The sequence below is a fragment of the Humulus lupulus genome, chromosome 8 (genome assembly GCF_963169125.1).
Source record: "Humulus lupulus chromosome 8, drHumLupu1.1, whole genome shotgun sequence".
Taxonomy (NCBI): domain Eukaryota; kingdom Viridiplantae; phylum Streptophyta; class Magnoliopsida; order Rosales; family Cannabaceae; genus Humulus; species Humulus lupulus.
Genome location: NC_084800.1, coordinates 3,462,981 through 3,485,767, shown reverse-complemented (window position 1 = coordinate 3,485,767; position 22,787 = coordinate 3,462,981). Strand labels below are relative to the sequence as shown.

The window sequence follows — 22,787 nt, the reverse complement described above, 5'->3', positions numbered from 1 at the left end:
AAAAATTTTGATCAAAATCGAGTTTAAGAGTTTATTTGAATTATTTTAGAAAATACAGGGTCTAAAAACTAATTAGTCAAAAATATAAAATCCAAACAATTAATTACGTAAAATCCAAGATCTAAAAAGACAAACCCTACAAAAAAAAGTTGCTAATATATAAGGACTTAAATTAGGGACAAAACTATGATCTCATAGATTGAAGATTAAAGTATTTACAAAGATTGATCAAACCACAAAAAGAAAAAGAAAAATGTTTCCTTTACCATTATCTCCAATCTAGAACTAAAAATACACAACCCAATATACTTCCCCCCCAATGGACTTTGGAGTTGGGCAAACACAGAGAGTTTCAATTTTACTCTTTAACATTCCTTTTCCAGATTTTTTACTAACTGAATGAATTATATTGTAAGCCTAGTTAACTAATTAAGGATTTTCTGCTTAGTGGTTCAATTTGGCACCAGACCAGCTAAAGTTTTTATGACTAATCAAAACTTGGAGCTAGAGATGTCAAATGAGGTTTATGCTGCTAAGCTAACACTAGACATGAACAATGTAGACCCATGTGCCTTGTGCATGATAATTTAACACAATTCATATGAACTACAAACATATAGTGATACTTGTAGTTATAATACTAATATTATTGTGTTAAGTTGTATACTTTAATTTGTACAACTATAAATGTCTTACATTTATATAATTAGTAGCGGATCTAGAATTTAACGTAAGGGTGACATAATTTTTTTAAAAATAATATATAATATGACAAAATTATTATTTAAAAATTGACACGTATAAACTTTGTACTAAAATCTAAAAATATTACTAACACATCCAAAACAATAAATATTTCAAAGATTCTATATTGCACTTTACATTTGACAATTTTCCAATGGAGTTGTTGCAGAGAAGAGAATTGGAACAAATTTTACTCTCTAAACGATACGAGACTTTCTGTTTCTTTTTTCTTTTATGAGAACTTGTGTTTATCTTATATTAAATAGTATTCAACGCTTTTAAATAAAAAATAAAACTATTGACTTAGATGATTAAGCTGTCTTTTACCCATTTTAAGGCGTGAGGTTTAATCCTTGCTGAAGTAAAAGTTACATTTTTTTATATAATGTATTTTTTTTTCAACATGGGCAGCTACCTACCTTGTGCACACGAGGTTTGCTAGTGGATATAATATATAAGTAATGATACATGCACTCAAATTATATACTTAAATATTACATACAATGATAATATTTTAGCCTAATCAATCACATTTATTAAAATTGACTCACAATTTTAAAAAATAATAACATAGTAATATATATAATATTTGAGTATATATTTTTGGTTTATAATTCATTACTCATAATATATACAGCAGAATATTCAAAGTAATAATCATTGTTTTAATAAATGGTTGAGACGAGGCGGTGAGAAAACGTATCTAAGGTTACACCTCTTAGGTTGGCAGTGAGGCACACACCTCTGAGGTGAAACGCAGTGAGGCGCATGCCTCATCTTATTTATGTGATTTGACAATTTTATTAGGCCTCACATGGGCTTTTTTTAATTAAGAGTTGTTTTTTGGACTTTTAAATGAGTTAAATGTGCTTTAATTTGGGCTTTTTTTTAGCATAATTTTAATAAATGAAATAGGCAAAAGAAAGCCCTAAAACATTTTCTTCCTCTTCTGCTATCATCACCTCACGACAACTCTTCTCCCCTCAGCCTCCTAAGTCACAAAATAGTTGCCCTCCTCTCTCCTCTCACGGCAGATTTTAAAACTTATATAACTAGTCCTTTTATGATTTTGATATAGAATTATGTATTGTTTGTTATGAATTTTATGATATTTTTTTAATTTTATTTGTTCTTATTGTTAAGGCATTTGCCTCACAACATAATAGAACATATATACATAATATGAACAATTATCTAATGAATAATTATATGGGCACTAAAATTATGTACCAAGATATTATAACAATTGACGTGTCTTAAAATAGTGAATCTCACTTTAAATAAATTTGATTAGTTAAAAGAAACTATTACATCAATTAATATAATGTTTAGTCCATATTTTTTGTACAGATATCATTACTCTGAATATGCTTATATGGTAAAAAAAATGAATAAACAAAATGGCTGAAATTCTTATACTGTACTGGTATCTTGTGATGTGTTGGCCACTGTGGTTTCAGTCATATTAGGTGGTGTTTTTATACCATTTTTGTAAGAATATTGATAAGGAGCATGCTTGAATCAATAACACTGTCCAAGTGTCTTTTGTTAGTTTCTACTATTGCCCACATCAAGAAGAATTTTTTTTTCTTCAATTCTTAGCTGAATCATAATTTAGCAGCCTATAAAAAAAGAGCCACCTCTGGCTCGTGATGCATCCCGTTAAAAAGCTTGTTTATCGAACTTTTCTCAGACCACCACAAAAATACAGAATTTTTTTTTATCAGACTACAAGATAAAAGACCATACATTTTGTGGAATAGCAAACTCGAAACAACTATTTATTCTCTTTTTTCTTCATTTTCCCAGTTGATGTGATCATGCCCTGAAAAGATATTCCACAATCCATAATGTTAAAATGGTGCCTATGGTTACTTCTCAAACCCTAGTTGACAAGAGACTCTCTCTCTCTCTCGTGACTTTTGTGCGTTTGTCATTGGATGCCTATACTCTGATAAAAGCTAAATTTGTACCGATTCCACTAACAATCTTAGCACCAACATAATTTTCCTTTAAGGAAAAAAAAAACCAATACAACAACTACTTTTTAATATTATTTTTTTTATTAATGGAATAAAGAGATTCCAACATAAATTATAAAGTACAACAAGAAAAAGAAATCACGCCAACTTCATCATCCCCAACTCTACACATGCGCGAGGCAGTAAAAAGTTAATAGAACCAGACATCATCTCCACCAGACTTTTTGTACAACATTCAACCATATTGAGTATTTGAGCTCAAAAACATCTTAAAGCGCTTCAGCATCTACTCAAATCCTTCTATCTGCAAGGAAGGAAAGTTTCGTTTTCATACCAAAGCGGCATAAGCAATATAACAAAGCCCTATTTTACTTGGAAGGAAAACTCGATGAACTGCAATATAACAAAGCCCTATTTTACTTGGCACTTAAGGATAAGGAGTAAATGGTTTCACAGTACGATGCCTTGAAGCAGAGATAGCAAAAATTATTATGAAACTATGACCATCAAAACCTGCTGCATTGACGAGGACAGTCAATATATTTGGTTGAAAGTTTTAACAACCTGCATTCTTTAGAATGACTTTTTTAACTATGACTTAGTAGTGCCTAAAGATGCAATGCAAGTAACAAGAGAGATTCAATGCCAAAAAAAAAATTGCAGAGGAAGCCTGTTAATCTGCAAAAGTACAACCTCAAAACCTGTGAATTTATTACTACCTTTCAATGCTTGTTTAATGCTTCAAATTTCATTCACCCAAATCATATTGAAAATCTACCCCAGTTAGTAGATTTCTTTCTAAAACAATATAAAGATTAGTAAATTATCAAGAAAGCTTCTAAGGTAGTATTATGACTATCCTTCTATTTAAGAAGTCCCTGAATCTTACACTATTTGTGTTTTTTACTTGCAGCATTCAGATAGTAAAACATTTGAAGATCGTATCAACCTTTACTAGAGTATCATCTATTTCTTGAATGAAACACCTTAGGAATTCATTACTATTGAGAGGCAGCATCATCTGTTACCCTATAACTGCTTTAGTAATTAATGATGCAATGGCATGATATTTGCGCAGGTAAAATATAAGTGCATATATAAGAAACCATCAATAAGAAAGTCCAATAAGAATAAACGGATGTGTTGGTGGACACACTAAACATTTTAGAAGTACATGAACCAAAATGGTGATCCAAACAATTCAAGGATGCTTTTTTTTTAATCCCAATAATAGATCTTTAAACAAGCATACAACTTTATTCCCAGTTTTTTCTTCTCTTTAAAAATACAATAATCTACAACTAGCAGAGCCAGCTGCTTACCATCGAAAAATTACACTCATATATCACCTCAATTCCCCTATGCTTACTAAGAAACAAATTGAGTAACTTCTGAGCACAACAAAATTTCTCTTACAAGCGAGACACCTACTTTCAAAAGTTAAATCTGCGCTTGGCCAAACAAAGCTTATAAGGGTGGAACAACTTAGACACGAAGCCTTGATATTAAAATTGTTGAGGGAAAAACTAGTAGAAACCATTAACTTTAATGTATATTTTGGCCTACCAAGAAAGAAAGGGTCACTTCAGCGATAACAACAACAATTATATGAAACAGGCAAACCAACCCAATAATCACTGTCTGGCATTGTCACTTCTGAAATCAGATGTTTCTGCATGAAAGATAACGTTTTATACTGTTTAGGATTTCTTTCTGCTTCGACGTATAGGCAAAGCTTAAGCAAGTAAAGTATTTGCTTTGGCTACATTAGTTAGCCAACAAACCCATTTAGCTAAAGTAACTACATTTAACCAACAAACCTCAGAACATTTAATTTGTCATTGAACAAACAACTAACCAAGTATCATCAAACACGTTTGTTCCATTCAGTAACCAAACATATTGAAGATTTCAAAAGCAATAAGAGAATATTAGATTAGAGATGAACCTGTTTAGTTGTCCAAAGCATCGTGAAACTCTTGGTCGTCCTCCGATTTACGAGTCTTAAGATCAGTAGAACCATTCCCGTCCTTTTCTTGGGCAGACCTAACCACAATAACGGGACAAACACAGTGATGAACACAGTAATCACTAACGCTACCAAGCTTAGCTTCGGTCTCACGCTTGGAGGCGCCGAAGCCTCGACTGCCCGTGATAAGGGCACTGAGACCAAGGCGCTCCACCTCCAAGCAAAGCCGCTCCTTCATGTCGTGATCCTTCACAACATGGATCTTGTAAGGGATCAACGCCTTCTCCAGTGGCCGAGCGACGTCGTTGGCTTTGGATGTCGTAAAGGCATCGAAGTCGTTAGCGAGCTTCCGCTTCGCCTCCTCGCCGTCGTCGGCGTTGGCCACCGTGGCATCGACAGAGCCCCAATCCGCACCGTAGAGGACGTCCGTGGGGCTGACGTGGACGAGGACGACAGCGTCTCCGGGGCGGAGGTAGTTCTGGACGGCCCATTTGACAGCGAAGGCGCTCTCGTCGCTGAGGTCAACGGCTATGCCAATCTTCCGCTGGGCACCAGCAGTGGGAGTCCCACTTGCCTGAAATCTCGGGGAAGATGGTTGGACCAGTATTGCAGTGGCCGGAAGTTCCGATTCAGCTGGGCTTCTCGGGGATGTCATGGCTAAATTTACAATTTTGATTTTTGTTTCTTTTTCAAATGTTGCGTTTTTGGATTGGGGGGGTTTGTTCTTGTTCGTTGTTTTGATGGGGTTTGTTTGGGTGTCGGTTTTTGGTTTGGGTTTTGGGTTTTGGAGAAGATATAATATTAATGAGAGAGAGAGAGAGAGTTGTGTTTAAGTTTATGATACGATAAGGACCGGGAGAGGGCCCTACTTTCATTGAATGCTTGTGCAGCCAGTGATGGTGGTGGTGGCTATTGTTTATTCTAACGCAAATGACGGTGCTGCTGGTGCTAGCCTCCTACCTCACTCTTTCGTGCGTTTAATATTTATATTAACACCCTACACTCTTTTAATCACGAAAATTGCCAAGAGATAGGGTTGGTACCAATGGTGTTTAATATTATAAGCAGACGTTATATTTTTTATTGGTGTAATATAATATCGGGTGTCATATTAGTATTAGTATAATCTAATATCGAGTCTTATATATTTGAATTTAATAAAGAGTTATTTAGCAAAATTGTCTATTTTTTAAAGTCATTTTATACTCTAGTTTAGTTTTAATAATATTTTGCAAAATTGTCTCTCATAATTTAAATAAGTAGTCGAAAATTTTAGACAACTGATTGATTTTTAAACAAATATTATTTTGCAAAGAATGATAAAAAAATAGGGCAAACCGCAAAATCACTTAAAAACATGTCATTTTTACAAATTTCTCTTTAATAAATATTAAGAAATATCGTCAACCAACCATATGGTACCACCTTAAGTGGTGTTAGATACCTTATGATGTCAAATAGTAATTCTCTTTAATCAGGCCATCTTGTACTATACATTTGTCCTTTCTTCCTATAATTGATACCCCCACTTTCCACTTAGTATTGAACTCCAATGAGGAAAAAAAATAGAAAAACAATATATGGATTTTAAGATGGTTGAGTTGAGTGGAAAAACAAAAGAACTATTTTTGTGAAGACCTTTTATTAAAATATGTTTTTATTAAAAATAAAAATTTATATGATGGTACTTGTGTCTATTTATTTTTTAATTACATTTTAGTACAAAGTCTGCATTTTTATCTTTCTACTTTTCTTTTTAAAAAATTAGACATTTAATCCTTTTAAAAAATAGATATTTAATCACAATATGATTAAAATGAGGAAATACAATAAATAAAGGGATCATTTTATCTCAAATTTATTGTCTAACAAAAAGCATCCAAACAAATATATTAGTCACTTTATAAGAAAAACAAGCAATAAAAAATAAAATTATCCTAAAAGTTTAAACAATAAAGCTATAAAAATAAATTAAGAAATTTAAAAATGAGAAACGAATATTGCAGCCGAAAAAAAGTCTATTCAATAATAGAGTTTCTGTTTGAAAAGTCATTAATATACAGTAAAAACACTCTCAACGAAGGATTTATAATATAGAGAAAAAATTATTAAATAGTCTTCTAATAGGTGATGTAAAGTTATATTTTTTTTTATCTAAATAAATAATATTCTTTATAGGTAGTGAAATATTATTCATCAAGTTATAAATACTTTATTATTTTTTATAAACTTTTGTATATATATAAGTATGATACTATTATATTTAGTTATTTTATTTCTTAAAATGAATAAAATATTTTTTTTAAATATAATATTTAAATAATGTTAAGAAAAAATAGAGAAGTTGATGTATGGTATAATGTAAAAGTTTGAGGTAAATTATAAAAAAAAATATTTTGGTGGTGTATTTTGTAAGGGAAATTTGACTTTTTATGCTTAATAGTGTAGTGTAATACAAAATAATGCTAGGCATTTTTAACATTACAAAATAATGCCAAATTTTTTGCTAGTACCCAAAATACCCCTGTCACAATTCCCCCCATCCCAGTTTTGATTCTCCCTCTCTCTCTCAAACTCTCGGTCACAAACTCCCAACCCCCCGACCATTGAACTACCCAAATCTCCCCATCGGTTTCTCAAGCTTTCTCAAGCTTTCTCTCTCTCTCAAGCTTTCTCTCTCAAACTCTCGGTTCGAGTCCCCGTCGCGCCCCCCGTCGAAGTCGCGTTGCCCCCCGTCGAAGCCGCGCTGCCCCCCGTCGAGCCCCCGTCACAGCCCCCGTCGAAACCCCGCGCCTCCGTCTTGCCTCTCGCCGTCTGTCATCCAAAACCCACGGTTCAAGTTTCTCCATACCCAAAACAAAGGTAAGCTTATTGTTTGTGTTTGTGTGTATGTGTATGGATTAGTGTGGAATTGTTTGTGTATGGATTAGTGTGGGATTGTTTGTGTGTATGGATTAATCTGGTTTGTTTTGGGTATGGAATAGTGTGGGTATGTTTTAGTGAAGCCTGGGATTTTTGTGGGTCTGTAAGGTTGCTCGATGGGAGGTTCGATGCATGCTCGATGGGGGTTCGATGCATGCTCGATGGGGGTTCGATAGGTTAAGACATTAAGGGTTCCAAGTTTAGGTTCGATGCTCGATGGGGGTTCGATGCATGCTCGATGGGGGTTCGATAGGTTAAGCTGTTAAGGGTTCCAAGTTTAGGTTCGATGCTCGATGGGGGGGTTCGATGCATGCTCGATGGGGGTTCGATAGGTTAAGCCGTTAAGGGTTCCAAGTTTAGGTTCGATGCTCGATGGGGGATCGATGCATGCTCGATGGGTTGTGTATTTTTTGGGTTCGATTCATGCTCGATGGGGTTCGATGCATGCTCGATGGGTTTGGTATTTGTTGGGTTCGATGCTTGTCGATGTTGGTTCGATAGGATAGGCCTTAGGGGTTCGATGGGGTAGGCCCATTATGGGTTCCGGGTTTAAAACTAAGAAATTAGATGCATGCTCGATGGGGGTTCGATGCATGCTCGATGGATTGGGTCTTATGTTGGGTTCGATGGTGGTTCGATGCATGCTCTAGGGGTTCGATAGGGGGTTCGATGGGTACTCGGGTTGGGGTTCGATGGGTGTTCGAGATGGGTTCGATGGTTGCATGTATGTTTATTTATGGATTTTTCATGCGACTTTATTTAAGTGTATTATTGTTATCTTTATTTTTTGCAGATGCCGAAGTATCTTTTACCCTTGACAGATCACTTTCCTGGACGAGTCACATATAGGGGCAATGGTTACTTTAAAACAATCAAGGACAAGTTTGAGGAGCTCGGGTTGATAGAAAGGGTGAAGGAATCCCCATTCAAACAATTTTTCATGGCTGAGAAATTGGACTTCTCTGCATCTCTCATGCATCAATTAATGTTGCGCAAGATCCAGTGCTTCAAAGAGGATGAGTTGCATTTACATTTGGGATCTAGACCCTGCAGATTTGGTAGAGGCGAGTTTGCTTTGGTTACGGGGTTGAACTTCAGTTCCGGGCCATCTGAGACTGATTTGAAGAAACACTTGACTAGTGACCGCTTAATCAAGGAGTACTTTAATGATGAAGAAACAGTGAAGTTAATGCATTTGGAGGCTGCTTTAAAAAACTGCACTATAGTTGAAGATGCCTACAAGTTGGGCCTATGTTTCTTTGTTGAGGGGGTTTTACTTGCACGAGAGGGCAAGTTAAATGTCTGGATAGATTCGCTGAAGATGGTGGAGGACACTGAGTACTTCTTTACTTACCCATGGGGGAAGGTGTCTTTTAACAAGCTTATGGATTCATGTAAGAAAGACATGCATCATCAGAAAAGGAACTATGAGAAGAAAAAGGAAGTTAAGGGGAAACAGAAAGAAGCAAAATACAGTTTGTATGGTTATGTCCCTGCATTGCAGTATTGGGCATATGAAGCCATCCAGCAGTTTGCACGTGAGTATGGTATTAACCATGGAAACCAGTTTCCGAGGATGCTTAGTTGGTCGAGCAATAAGGAGCGTCCTATTTCGAAGGCCGACCTTGCACCGATGTTCAAGAAGACGAGTGTAAGTTCTGCTATATTATGTCAAAATAGAGTATTCTTTGGTGGTTTCAAACTGACTTAATGCTTTGTATTTGATGCAGTTGATTGTGTTGTCCATGTTGAAGCCCCGGCCTTCGGAGATAGATTATTATAGCGCTCTGACGGAGGGTGATGCTCCCTTGTATCCCGGGTTGGGCCAAGAAGAAGAGGTAGAAACTCCCACTGATTTTGAGAAGGTGGCGGAGATAGCTGCTGAGGTTGCGAAGGCAGCAAATATTTTTGTTGATGGCCCTGATGATGAGGATACCCCAGCCCCCATCGACCCCACACCCTCGGCCCCAGCCCCATCGGTACACCCCAGTCCTGATCAACCTGATTTACGGGAGGTGTTGGAGAGGTTGGAGCGAGTCGAGAGTCGTCAGGATACCATCCTAGAGAACCAGGCGGTCATCATGGATGTTGTCAATAAGATCTTGACATTCGTACAAGATCTTCCAAATGATTCTGATTCTGATTCCGACTCACTTGACCTCCCAGATGATTTTGTCTCACATGACATAGGCACTCCTCCCCCGATAGTACTCACAGCAAATCCTGAGACCCTAGGTGTTGCTATTATAGAACCTGGGGATGTTGTTGGTGTAGAGTTTCAATTGGCCAAGAGGAAAAGACGCAAACCTAAGAAATTTGAAGACTACACCGACCCAACCAGAAAGAAAGCTCGTTTGGATGCGATTGATGACGTGCCATTAGTCCTCGACCCTCTAAAGAAGCCACTTGCTACACAGTACAGAACGGTCGGCAAGTGGTTGCTTGGAGATATTCCGAACAAGACGAAGAGGGATGTCCAATCTGGTGTGTATGGTCCGAGTTGGTTTCTGACGATGAAGACACCACAGTTTTGGATCGATGATGGGGTAAGTAATTTTATTAAATTTATTAATATTTGTTATCTGGTATAAGCAGTGGGTTCAATAGGGGTTTCGATAGGCTGATTAATTACTTTCCAATCATTTTTGCAGCATATTGATGCGGCCATGCATATGCTACGTAGGCGTCGACAGTTCTATCCCGGGGCGTATCGGCAAGATGGTGTTGTGATGAATATTATGTTCTCACAAGTGGTACCGGCTCGTTATGATGCATATCAGACTGCCAAGGAAGCGGATAAGAAAAGGTTTTTGTGGGATTCAGATGTGATATCAATGATTACGGGAATTGACAATCAATTTCTGGCATCGTGGAAGGGAGTAGACACTGTATATTGGTGCCAGAACTACCTTCAAGCGCATTGGTTTGCAGTTGAAGCCTCCATTTCTACTTGGACTCTGAATGTTTATGATTCGGACGTGACCGTGATAAGTGATAAACAACTGCAATCTTTTATGAAGTCATGGTCTACTTTGTTCCCATCGTTGTTATTACAGTCACAACTTTTCAAGGACGACCCTCGGTTGACGATTCCACCTGGAGCTAAAAGATGCAAAGAGTTCAATGTGCACCGCATGCCAGTTGATTCAGTACCCCAAACCAAAGTCAGGTAAACAAAAGTCTAGTTTTTATTCAAGTTTTTTAAATTAAATTCCATGTTGATTTTGTTACTAATGCAATTTATGTTTTGGTTACAGTGGAGATTGTGGTGTGTACGCCATCAAGCACATCGAACACTTATTGGGTAGGCTACCACTTGACACGATTTGCGATGACAACATGGAGTTGTTCAGAAACAAATGGACAGTTGACTTATGGTATCAGAATGTTAGACATTGAACATTCTCATGTTATATTTATTTGCTTAAAATGTAGATTTTTAAGAAATTTTTTTGAGTCGAGTATCTTTTTATTAACGACAATTAACAACCAAAATTCATTAACGACAATAAAAAAAGAAAACGAAAAATAACCTTCAACTTCAAGTTTAAATAAAATACAACAAAAAATAAACTCAAAGCCGAGCTTTGCATGAGGATTTGTTGTGGCCACGACCACCACATCTACTACACTTACGCATTGTAACTGGTTTTTCCCCGCCAGATGGCCAACGATTTGTCCTTGGTCTTCCTAGCTTTGGTTTTTTTGGGCGACCAACTTGTTGTTTCTCTATGGGTACACCAACTACCATATTCTTAATGTCATCTGGAAGTATCCAGTCATCCTCGTTCCCAGTTGGGTAAATGGTTTCTTTGTACGAATTCCTCCATGACTCAATGGTGTAAAACGGTGAACACAAGGAGTAAAGGTTCACTCCACGCTCTATAGCTGCTGCAGCTGCATGGGGACAAGGTGTGCCTATGAGCTGGAATACCCCACATGAGCATGATTTCGTCATCAAATTCACCTCAGCATCGCTGTCTGCACCAGTTACATGAAACTCGAATTGACCAAGGGCATAGACATTCATGAACCTTCCTTTGTCAGCATTGTTCGATACATCTGCCTCCATCAGGGTGGATAATTTGGTGGTAGTCTTCTCTGTCACACTACGTCGTTCAGAAAACCAAGACTGTAGTGTGAACCGAATGAATTCTAAAAAAATTGTAACTGGAAAGGTTCTTGCATCCTTGGTCTTGTTGTTGAAGCTTTCAGCGTAGTTGCTAGTCATTATATTGTATCGTTTTCCAGGAAAGAAAGGACGAGACCACTTATCGAAACCAATTCCCTCCAAATAGGCAGCTATAGGAGGATCCATTCGCTTAATATTTTCATAATGCTTTAGAAATTCCGTCTTCTTCCATGCATAGGCTGCTGCCCACATCTCACTGTGACAGTGATCAGTCTTGAACTTGGCTTTCACATTCATACTGATGTGATGGTAGCATGCGCCGTGGTAGGCATCAGGAAAGACAACCTCTAGAGCATGAATAATACTCGCATGCCTATCTGACACGAAAGCCAAGTCATCAACGTCCCCAATGGCTTCCTTCAACTTCGTCATGAAATATTTCCACGAGTTGTGGTTCTCACTATCCACCAACCCGAAGGCAATTGGATATAAATGACTATTCGCATCCAAAGCAACGGCACATAGCATGTGGCCACCGTACTTATTCTTCAAGAACGTGCCATCCACACATATCACAGGACGACAAAATCTGAATCCTCTCCTACAAACTCCAAGGGCAAAGAAGCAATATAGGAAACGACCATCTTCAGTGACAAAATCAGTAATTGTACCTGGATTCTTTTGCTGCAACATGTGCAAGTAGGATGGCAACTTGCAATACGAATCCTCATATGTCCCCCTAACATACGTAAGTGCCTTCTCTCTACATCTCCATGCCTTTTCATAACTCATATCAATACCAAAATTTTTCTTCATATCCTCCTTTATGTTGTTTGCCATGTAACTGGTCCCATCAACTGCGTATTTGTTCTTTATGAGGTGTCCAACGACCCACGGTGCAGCTTGACGATGACCTTTTTGTCGCACTTCTAGTGAGCATGTGTGTACGCTCTTGTATACCGTGATCTCAAACATGGGGGACATTGGTTGTTTTTTCCCTCTCAATCTCCAACAACAGTCAGGATCTTTGCATGTGATATACCACACGTCAGTACCAGACTTTTTCACCATATACTCAAAGTTATTCTTCATTGCAAATAGAGCAGCTTTGGTTTTTAAATCATTCTTGTCCTCAAAAGTCTTCCCAACATATATTTCTCCCATTGGTCCACCAGATGATGAGGAATGGGTTTTAGCAGATGCCTCAATATCTTCTTTTGTAAACATTGGGGCACTCCATCTGGTGTGATCTTCTCTTGATACAATTGTCTCTCTCCACCCAGTGTTATCTTCTGTCCTAGCAGGTTGATTACTGCTTCGAGCAGGTGCTCGGTGTAACGCCCTACTTCCTTAGAGCCGTTACTAAGTGAGTTTTTAAGACAAAACAGTGTGCAATGGACTCGCTAACCGAGGTTTTGAAACAAAAGTGTGACTAATTAAAAGTTAAGGCTGTAATCTTTGAAAATGCGTCATTTCATTAAAACTTCTATTATTAAACATTTGGGATCCCAAGATAAGGTTTGAAAACTATTTACATCTTGAAATAAGTTCACAGTTGATAAATCATAAAATCGTAGATTATTACAGCCATTTTCAAATAAACCCCCAACCAAAGCAGTCGGGCAGGCCAAACATGTACGCGCCGCTTCACGCTCTCCGTACTCATGGTTGGTTGATTCAGTCATTGCCCTTACCTGCAACACAGAGCACCCGTGAGCCGAAGCCCAGCAAGAAAACTCATGCAGAACATAACATATGCAATGTATACAGTTTATCATAACAGATAATCCACAAATAAACAAGTCAATCATTAGACTAAGCAAACACGGCCATGCCGCCCCAGGACCCTTACCAAAGCCCTGGGGTATCGGTTCTCACCGCGAGGATAACTCATGTATCCCTTGGGTCCCACCCTGAATATATATCATAACACATGTATCCACCGGGCCCCGCCCTGATTATAGCATCCCATGTGCTAGGTGTTACTTTCGGCCCACGGCCGCCCCGGCTTACGCCGTACTCGGCCCACGGCCGCCCCGGCTTACGCCGTACTCGGCCCTTGCCGCTCATTTCATCATAATCACACGTATAGTACATTTGAAATAATCATTCACACACATCATGATTCATTTAAGGTTAAACATTTGCACATAATACAATCTGGGGCCATGCCCTAACCTCGGGTGTTATAGTTTTCTTACCTGCAGTCCGAGCCTCCTGATGCACTAGAGCCACGAGCACGGTCCTCAAGCACGAGCCTCACCAACAACCTAGTCACAACACACAAGAAACATCCCTCAATACTAATCAACCCAAAACCACTTCCCGGGACCAATCCCGCACTCTCGGGACCTCTAAAACCTTAAAACAACATCCCGGAGACATCCCCCGAAGCCCCGGAGCAAAGGCCTAAAATTGCCTAAAAATGCCATCCTGAAATTTGCCTTGTGCCGCGGCACAACTTTCTTGTGCCGCGGCACCCAGAAACCAGAGGCTCCCCGCCGCGGCAAGCAAAACCCGTGCCGCGGCACGCCCTCGCAGACCCAGAATTCTGGGTTTTTCCTTCGCGTTTTCCCGAGCTTCAACCTCTCCAAATCCTCCTAAACCAATACCTAAACCCCAAAACTCAAATCCAAACTTCATATGAACATTCTATCAACCTACAAACACTAGAATCAAGATCCAAAACACACTCATACCCAAAATTCAACCCTTGATTTCTAACTTCAGAAAAACTCAAACCAAGGCATGAAACTAACTCAAGCTTTAGATCCACAACTCAAAACAGAAATCAAACTTAAATATGCACAAGATCCTTACCTCAAATGGAGAATCCACTCAAAAGCTCCCTAGATCCTCCTCCCAAGTTCCCACTTCAGCCCTTCACCCTTCTTCTTCTTTTCTCTTCACTTGCCCTAGCTCTTCTTTCTCCCCCTCTTTCTTCTCTTCAATTTCTATCAATGCCACAAGTGACCCCAAATGCCCAAACCGTACCCCCTTAGATCACAGCTGAAATTTTCATAATCCCCTTGCCAAAAGACCAAATTACCCCTTCCTATTAATCTTTCCAATCTAAACCTTCAAGGGCACTTAAGTCATTACTCTTCTATTTCATTTCTACCATTTTCTTTCTAAAACTTGTTACTCACAGCAGTAACTAATGGTTACCCAGGTTACTAAATCTCCAATAACCATTACCCGCTAAACCTCAACTTAACCATAAAATCCCCGAGGTACCCCTAGGCTCCTCCCGAGCCGGGTACAAAATCCCGTTGTGACATCTAAGTTAACTAGCTCTCTAGGACCGTCTCGGCACGTGCATCACAATAAAACAACCACACCCACGTGGTACAATTCACAGAATACAATTATCACATATCAATACAGTTATGCCCAACATGGCCAAAATTACAATTATGCCCTTCTAACACGATCCGGGCCTACATGCATACTAGTAAACATAGCCATGCATCTCAGTTAAACAAATAGCCAAATAACATGCTTTAAATCATAATCATGCATTTAATTCATAAAATCACACATAAATCCCAGCCTGCCCTCCTGGCACACTAATCAAGGCCCTTAAGCCTTATTAGCGAATTTGGGTCGTTACAACTATCCCCTCCTCATAAAAAAATTTCGTCCTCGAAATTTATCCAAACACACCAGTCAATAAACCCGCAGTTTTGACCATAACTTCCAAGGTCCACCGCCTTTACTTTTCTTTTCAACAACACTCTTACAGGAGTAACAATCTTGCCCTTCAAGATTTTGTCTAATAGCCATGCTCCCGATAGCTTCTTGCTTACCCCGCAACCCTTCTTGAACTTCAGGGTCTGCCTAGATTACAATTACTAATTCATTGTCTTCTCGATAGCCAATTCATTGACCAATTCATCACCTCTACTAGGTGGGATCAGCTTATAGGCCCCGCTGGCCTAACCCTTAGTACAACTTCTGAATTTCATGTTGAAATAAGAGTCAGAACTCTCCCTTCTTTCTCTGAACACCTTACAGATCCTCGTCTGCTATTACGTAGAGCTACAAATCTTTCCTTCCGGAACTTTATTTCCTCAACATTTAACAATTTACCTGCTCTTTATTCTCTCGAATATGCAGACACTCCTGCCTTAAGGATTCCAACAACCTCTCTGGCATTCTCTCTAAACCAAAGCCAACCCATAGTATTCATTATGCGTTACATTAACAAGACACCAACAACTGCCACCGCGACTAACTCGTCAGGGATTACACTTCCCTTAATACCTCAAGTATTCGCCTACTCAGCGCTTAATTCTTTAAGATCTTTAATAACTTTCAGACTGCCAATTCACTTGCAATCAACTGACAATTCCAGGTTCCCACTCTGTTCTTTTCGTTCTCTAAGTCCATTCCAAAATTTAAACTACTAAAGGGTCTCAATTCGATATCATCGACGCTCCGTCCTGAAGCCAGTTCACTCGACCCAACCAACATTAACTCAAACAACCGAGTCAAACTTTTCATGTCCAAATACCTTACTTAAGGTCTAATGTGGTCTATTCCCATGATACACTACCACATCACCTAACCCCTCAGGGTCCAAAGGAAAACGCTATATTCCGGCACCCGCTCGACCCTCCCGGTACGACGTACCCTAGGAGGTGGAATGATGTCCATTCAGAATTCTCATTCACAACCCGAATCTAATTGGATCCTTCGTCCATTTCTGGTATTCCAACTTGTACCACCTTAGCAGGGTCCTTCTCTGCTTCAACCAAAGCCGACACTTCGGGTTCCATAGCTCAGTGACACTCACGAGCTAATCATACCTGCTAACGTTACGCCAATCTCAGTCGTTGCCTTATATCCTCCATCGCAATCTATGGCATTATTCCCTGACTGATACTCGCCTCACAGTTAGGGGCTCCGCCTCTAATTAAATTTCTCCTCGTCCAATCGAGAATTCAAACACTGATCATCAGTCTGTTACTTTTCACCACAACTGGGTCTCAACATTAACCTTCTTACTAATACCCACAACTCAAGTACCTCATCATAGACCAAGTCCTTTATGCCACCACTCTTAACTTAGCCATAACACACACACATTCCAGCATTCCCAGATATTAATCAATTCTTACCTTGTCTTCTGAATTTCTTTCTGATTCGACACATTCAGTCCGTCTAACCTCAAGTTTTACTGTTCTCCTCATCTCTGATGTAGTTGTCTCTGGAGGTGCTTGTGCAATAGATGACGCGCTTACCAGTCTTGTTATGCCTTCAATTCTTCGGACGTTCTTCATTAGCTTCTTTGCGGCTTCAGATCAAATCTCCTCATGCCTGACCTTTCACCTTGTAGCTCTAATCTGAGTATTCCTGACGACGCTCAAACTAACAATCCGTAGAACCTTACCTGAGACTCTGCCTTCTGGGTACAAACGTCTTTCGCATAGTCACTTGCTCACCATTTCCGTCTGGGAGTAATCCACATGTACTGCTCGTGAACTTGAAGGGAACTTGCCTGAACCATTCTTGTATCCTCTACTTAAAGAACTTACCTGTGCTGCCGTAGCTTGAACCAAATCTAGAATCTTTGATACCAACTCCTCGCACTTTACTCAGTTCAAAACAAAATTCCTGAAATGTCTCTTTCCTCGGTTTCCAACTGAAATTAACAGGTCATAGATCAACTCTTGGAGACATCGTCCTACCTTGTATCCAACATCGTACTTTTCGTCCTACCCCGATGATGCTAACAATCCCCGTAGTATAACACAGTGGCTACACCAGGCTCAAATTCCTTCGATTGTTTCAATAGGCTTTCTGTCGACCAAAACCGTCTTTTACAACATTCCCTATACCAATCCTATCCGTAGTCTGACCTTGAAGTATTCCCTAAATCGTCCTTTGCATACCCACATAATTTTCCCACTGATCAGCTCCGTCTCCTTTACGTACTCCAGATGACATCCTCAACAATCCATCTGCCAGAGTTTCTAATTCCTTCTCAATAAGTATCACTATCCTCAGCCTCTCGAATGGCACCATAGAGGCACCCTCTCCATGTCCATCACCCTCTCGGAGCATTCGCAACACCGAATCCTTCCAGTTCGCTACATGACCAAAGCATAAGCTCGTCAGATACATACTCACCCTTGAGGACTCGGCCTCGAACTTTGAATGTATCGCTGCACTCTGGTTCTCCGTTCCCTCACCATGGGAAATCCATCCCAACATCTCCAGTCCTTCTACGTAGAAGTCATGCCCTCACCTGACCTCCTCTCAGGTGGCATCCTCTTCCTCATATGCATACCAATTAACCTCCTGGTTCCTGTCGCCATCTCGATATCTACCTTTTCAATCAGGCTTCTTTCAAATCTCAAATTATGTGCCCAAGCACTGTCTGGGGTCCTTCTACCTCAACAATCGTGAATCCAACCTTGCTGCGTTCTATCAAATAACAGTACCATCCTTTCACCCAGAACTCTCCCCTTTCTTGGCAATTCCAGAAGCCACAACCCTATCCGGGGTTCTTTCAACTTGATTATCACGAATCTATCTTTGCTAATTCCATCAAAGGAAGCACCGCCCTTGCGGCTCTAGCACTCATGCTCTAAACATCAACCATCAGTTCCTCAAACAATATGGCCCTCTCCGCCATCCACATGCAGACCAAAAACTCTTTCCTCAAAGCAGCCCAAATGCCTTAGGTTATTCCAGATCTCATGCCCTTAAATGGGTCGTCATCCAATTCCGGATACATCCATCAGTATAACTTCCTGAAATGGACTACCCGCTTTACCAAACCCATTGATCTACGCTGTTGTTACCCCTAACAGTCCAAACCAGACTCACACATTTGCCCGCCTCCACGATTCTAATCATGCCTTTAGAATCTCTTCTAACCATTCATCAACTAGGTTCTTTCCAACCCATTAAGCCAGTACCTCCGCCCGAGTACCAAATCCAGGCATCTCCCTGCCTCAATATTTAACACAACCCTCTAATCAGGATCTCTCATCCTCTTAACCAAGGGTGGAATTAACTCTGCTCATCTATTGATAAATTCCTTGCCAACTCGAACTCTCCTCAAAAACCGAGGTTAACACCCTTTAAGCCTTTCATGTAATACCCTTATCTGTCCATACCTCATAGTAGACCAACACTGGCCACCTTACTGTTAAAACATCGAAATCAGCTATTTCCCCAGAGAAATCCGCTGCTCTTCTATCCCGTCTCAACTAACAACTCCACAGCTACCCACACACTAGTGACCCTCTGCTGCTACACTCAGGGGTAACTGGAGATTTCAACTCCAACTTATATCTAAAAACCCCCCCTTTCAACACAATATCAGGTCCCCAAACCCTTCTAGGAACCAACAACACAATTCCACCTGTCAAAACTGACCCAACACTTGAACTCTGGGGTTCCTACTCTGAACCAAACCACCACTAGGTCCAAATATCCACAGGTATAATGCACACCCAAGCATATACTAGCTCAAATCCACAATGATATACATTTAGCTACCAGATTCAATCATCACCAAGTATATCCAGGTCTCAACATGCTTCATACAAGCAAATAAACGGATAAACTTATGAATTTAATTCAGAAAATTAACCACATACACTCAATATTCAAACCATTATGCCAATATTCATCCACATGCATAATAGTATTATTCAGCATGCATCAATCTCAACATGCAATACTAAAGGGCTCAGCCCAACAGCATCTTCTGCAAATGTCAACTCATTTCTCATGCTCCATATAGATAAGCAGGCAAACAGGGCATTCAAACATATATTCAGACATGTCAATTAATCATACCAACCAACCCTGAGTCGAGCTTGTCACTGACAGCGAGCGTACATGTTCGGTCGATCTCCAGAACCAATAAACCTTGGCTCGCTCTGATACCAAGTTGTAACGCCCTACTTCCTTAGAGCCGTTACTAAGTGAGTTTTTAAGACAAAACAGTGTGCAATGGACTCGCTAACCGAGGTTTTGAAACAAAAGTGTGACTAATTAAAAGTTAAGGCTGTAATCTTTGAAAATGCGTCATTTCATTAAAACTTCTATTATTAAACATTTGGGATCCCAAGATAAGGTTTGAAAACTATTTACATCTTGAAATAAGTTCACAGTTGATAAATCATAAAATCGTAGATTATTACAGCCATTTTCAAATAAACCCCCAACCAAAGCAGTCGGGCAGGCCAAACATGTACGCGCCGCTTCACGCTCTCCGTACTCATGGTTGGTTGATTCAGTCATTGCCCTTACCTGCAACACAGAGCACCCGTGAGCCGAAGCCCAGCAAGAAAACTCATGCAGAACATAACATATGCAATGTATACAGTTTATCATAACAGATAATCCACAAATAAACAAGTCAATCATTAGACTAAGCAAACACGGCCATGCCGCCCCAGGACCCTTACCAAAGCCCTGGGGTATCGGTTCTCACCGCGAGGATAACTCATGTATCCCTTGGGTCCCACCCTGAATATATATCATAACACATGTATCCACCGGGCCCCGCCCTGATTATAGCATCCCATGTGCTAGGTGTTACTTTCGGCCCACGGCCGCCCCGGCTTACGCCGTACTCGGCCCACGGCCGCCCCGGCTTACGCCGTACTCGGCCCTTGCCGCTCATTTCATCATAATCACACGTATAGTACATTTGAAATAATCATTCACACACATCATGATTCATTTAAGGTTAAACATTTGCACATAATACAATCTGGGGCCATGCCCTAACCTCGGGTGTTATAGTTTTCTTACCTGCAGTCCGAGCCTCCTGATGCACTAGAGCCACGAGCACGGTCCTCAAGCACGAGCCTCACCAACAACCTAGTCACAACACACAAGAAACATCCCTCAATACTAATCAACCCAAAACCACTTCCCGGGACCAATCCCGCACTCTCGGGACCTCTAAAACCTTAAAACAACATCCCGGAGACATCCCCCGAAGCCCCGGAGCAAAGGCCTAAAATTGCCTAAAAATGCCATCCTGAAATTTGCCTTGTGCCGCGGCACAACTTTCTTGTGCCGCGGCACCCAGAAACCAGAGGCTCCCCGCCGCGGCAAGCAAAACCCGTGCCGCGGCACGCCCTCGCAGACCCAGAATTCTGGGTTTTTCCTTCGCGTTTTCCCGAGCTTCAACCTCTCCAAATCCTCCTAAACCAATACCTAAACCCCAAAACTCAAATCCAAACTTCATATGAACATTCTATCAACCTACAAACACTAGAATCAAGATCCAAAACACACTCATACCCAAAATTCAACCCTTGATTTCTAACTTCAGAAAAACTCAAACCAAGGCATGAAACTAACTCAAGCTTTAGATCCACAACTCAAAACAGAAATCAAACTTAAATATGCACAAGATCCTTACCTCAAATGGAGAATCCACTCAAAAGCTCCCTAGATCCTCCTCCCAAGTTCCCACTTCAGCCCTTCACCCTTCTTCTTCTTTTCTCTTCACTTGCCCTAGCTCTTCTTTCTCCCCCTCTTTCTTCTCTTCAATTTCTATCAATGCCACAAGTGACCCCAAATGCCCAAACCGTACCCCCTTAGATCACAGCTGAAATTTTCATAATCCCCTTGCCAAAAGACCAAATTACCCCTTCCTATTAATCTTTCCAATCTAAACCTTCAAGGGCACTTAAGTCATTACTCTTCTATTTCATTTCTACCATTTTCTTTCTAAAACTTGTTACTCACAGCAGTAACTAATGGTTACCCAGGTTACTAAATCTCCAATAACCATTACCCGCTAAACCTCAACTTAACCATAAAATCCCCGAGGTACCCCTAGGCTCCTCCCGAGCCGGGTACAAAATCCCGTTGTGACATCTAAGTTAACTAGCTCTCTAGGACCGTCTCGGCACGTGCATCACAATAAAACAACCACACCCACGTGGTACAATTCACAGAATACAATTATCACATATCAATACAGTTATGCCCAACATGGCCAAAATTACAATTATGCCCTTCTAACACGATCCGGGCCTACATGCATACTAGTAAACATAGCCATGCATCTCAGTTAAACAAATAGCCAAATAACATGCTTTAAATCATAATCATGCATTTAATTCATAAAATCACACATAAATCCCAGCCTGCCCTCCTGGCACACTAATCAAGGCCCTTAAGCCTTATTAGCGAATTTGGGTCGTTACACTCGGCGTCCTTGAGTTGGGAGAGGTGCCTGTGCAAGAGGCAGTCCTGACTCTTCTTCTACTTGTTGGGCTTGGGAAATGTTTAACTCCTCATTTGAAACATCTGCACTATAATACGAGTCATCCTCGGAACCATCATCATTATCTTCAAAGCAATTACCAACTGGATCATCATTCACATAGGGATCGTACTCATATGCCTCAAGCACACCTGTGGGACCTCCTTGTGGTATATCAAGCTGAATAGTAGCCATCGGATCAGTAACTGGAACAAAAGTGCCCACCTCGCTAAGATGCTTGTAACTGCTACCTGCAAGAGATGGATCGATACTAGTCGTGTCTTTTTTGTTCACACTAGGAGAAGGATCTGATATGAAATTCTTCTTAAGTGGAGTCACACATAAGACTACCCGTTCATTCAAGCTTATTCCTAAGAATACACGAACTTGACGATCATTCTTCAATTGAACCGGTGCAAATGGTTGCTCGCCGCATACGTATGGCACCTCGAGTTTCAATTCATACACCTCTCTATCCACCTGAAATGTCTCGTGCAGTATGTCAAGTAGTTGCAAGTAAGTGACATCATTCTCTACTGGTATCACTTCACCTTCAGCATCCTTAAAATACCATTTCCTACCATGCATTTCCCAAACACCGTTGTAAGAAACAAATACGTAAACAGTAGAACCTGAAATAAAAAAACACAAACACAAATGGTATTTTAATGATGTTGAAAAACATGACCATCGAGCTTGCATCGAGTAGCTACCGAGTAACCATCGAGCACATGCAACGTAAAAAAATATGTGCAATCGAGCTTGCATCGAGCATCTATCGAGCAT

General features: G+C 40.1%; 2 protein-coding genes across 4 annotated transcripts; one reads left to right on the top strand and one right to left on the bottom strand.

The window, feature by feature from the left end:
* Positions 1 to 2,785: 2,785 nt before the first annotated feature.
* Positions 2,786 to 5,518, bottom strand: LOC133794194 (universal stress protein PHOS34). Of its 3 annotated transcripts, none has more exons than XR_009875134.1 (3): positions 4,675 to 5,508; positions 2,934 to 3,030; positions 2,786 to 2,898 (listed from the first exon to the last, which is right to left on the bottom strand). XR_009875134.1 is itself a non-coding variant. In XM_062231400.1 (3 exons), exon 1 carries the CDS (start codon positions 5,348 to 5,350, stop codon positions 4,679 to 4,681), a length of 672 nt encoding a protein of 223 aa, XP_062087384.1. In that variant the 5' UTR covers positions 5,351 to 5,518; the 3' UTR covers positions 2,786 to 3,030; positions 4,354 to 4,398; positions 4,675 to 4,678. The 3 variants fall into 3 exon arrangements, 2 of the variants coding, with proteins under 2 accessions (XP_062087384.1, XP_062087383.1); XM_062231400.1 differs by adding an exon at positions 4,354 to 4,398 and having other exon boundaries at positions 2,786 to 3,030; positions 4,675 to 5,518; XM_062231399.1 differs by having other exon boundaries at positions 2,786 to 3,030.
* A 1,798-nt stretch (positions 5,519 to 7,316) lies between these two features.
* Positions 7,317 to 11,093, top strand: LOC133794193 (uncharacterized). The gene is made up of 5 exons (XM_062231398.1): positions 7,317 to 7,557; positions 8,411 to 9,268; positions 9,348 to 10,163; positions 10,269 to 10,786; positions 10,875 to 11,093. The coding sequence occupies exons 2-5, from the start codon at positions 8,411 to 8,413 to the stop codon at positions 11,014 to 11,016; spliced, it is 2,334 nt and encodes a 777-aa protein (XP_062087382.1). The 5' UTR covers positions 7,317 to 7,557; the 3' UTR covers positions 11,017 to 11,093.
* The last annotated feature ends 11,694 nt before the right edge of the window (positions 11,094 to 22,787 follow it).

Excerpts from the sequence above, each read along its gene's own strand:
- LOC133794194 (XM_062231400.1), bottom strand. The coding sequence starts at position 5,350 with ATGACATCCCCGAGAAGCCCAGCTGAATCGGAACTTCCGGCCACTGCA.
- LOC133794193 (XM_062231398.1), top strand. The coding sequence starts at position 8,411 with ATGCCGAAGTATCTTTTACCCTTGACAGATCACTTTCCTGGACGAGTC. Across the intron at positions 9,269-9,347 it reads CGATGTTCAAGAAGACGAGT|TTGATTGTGTTGTCCATGTT; the intron begins GTAAGTTCTGCT and ends TATTTGATGCAG. Across the intron at positions 10,787-10,874 it reads GTACCCCAAACCAAAGTCAG|TGGAGATTGTGGTGTGTACG; the intron begins GTAAACAAAAGT and ends TTTTGGTTACAG.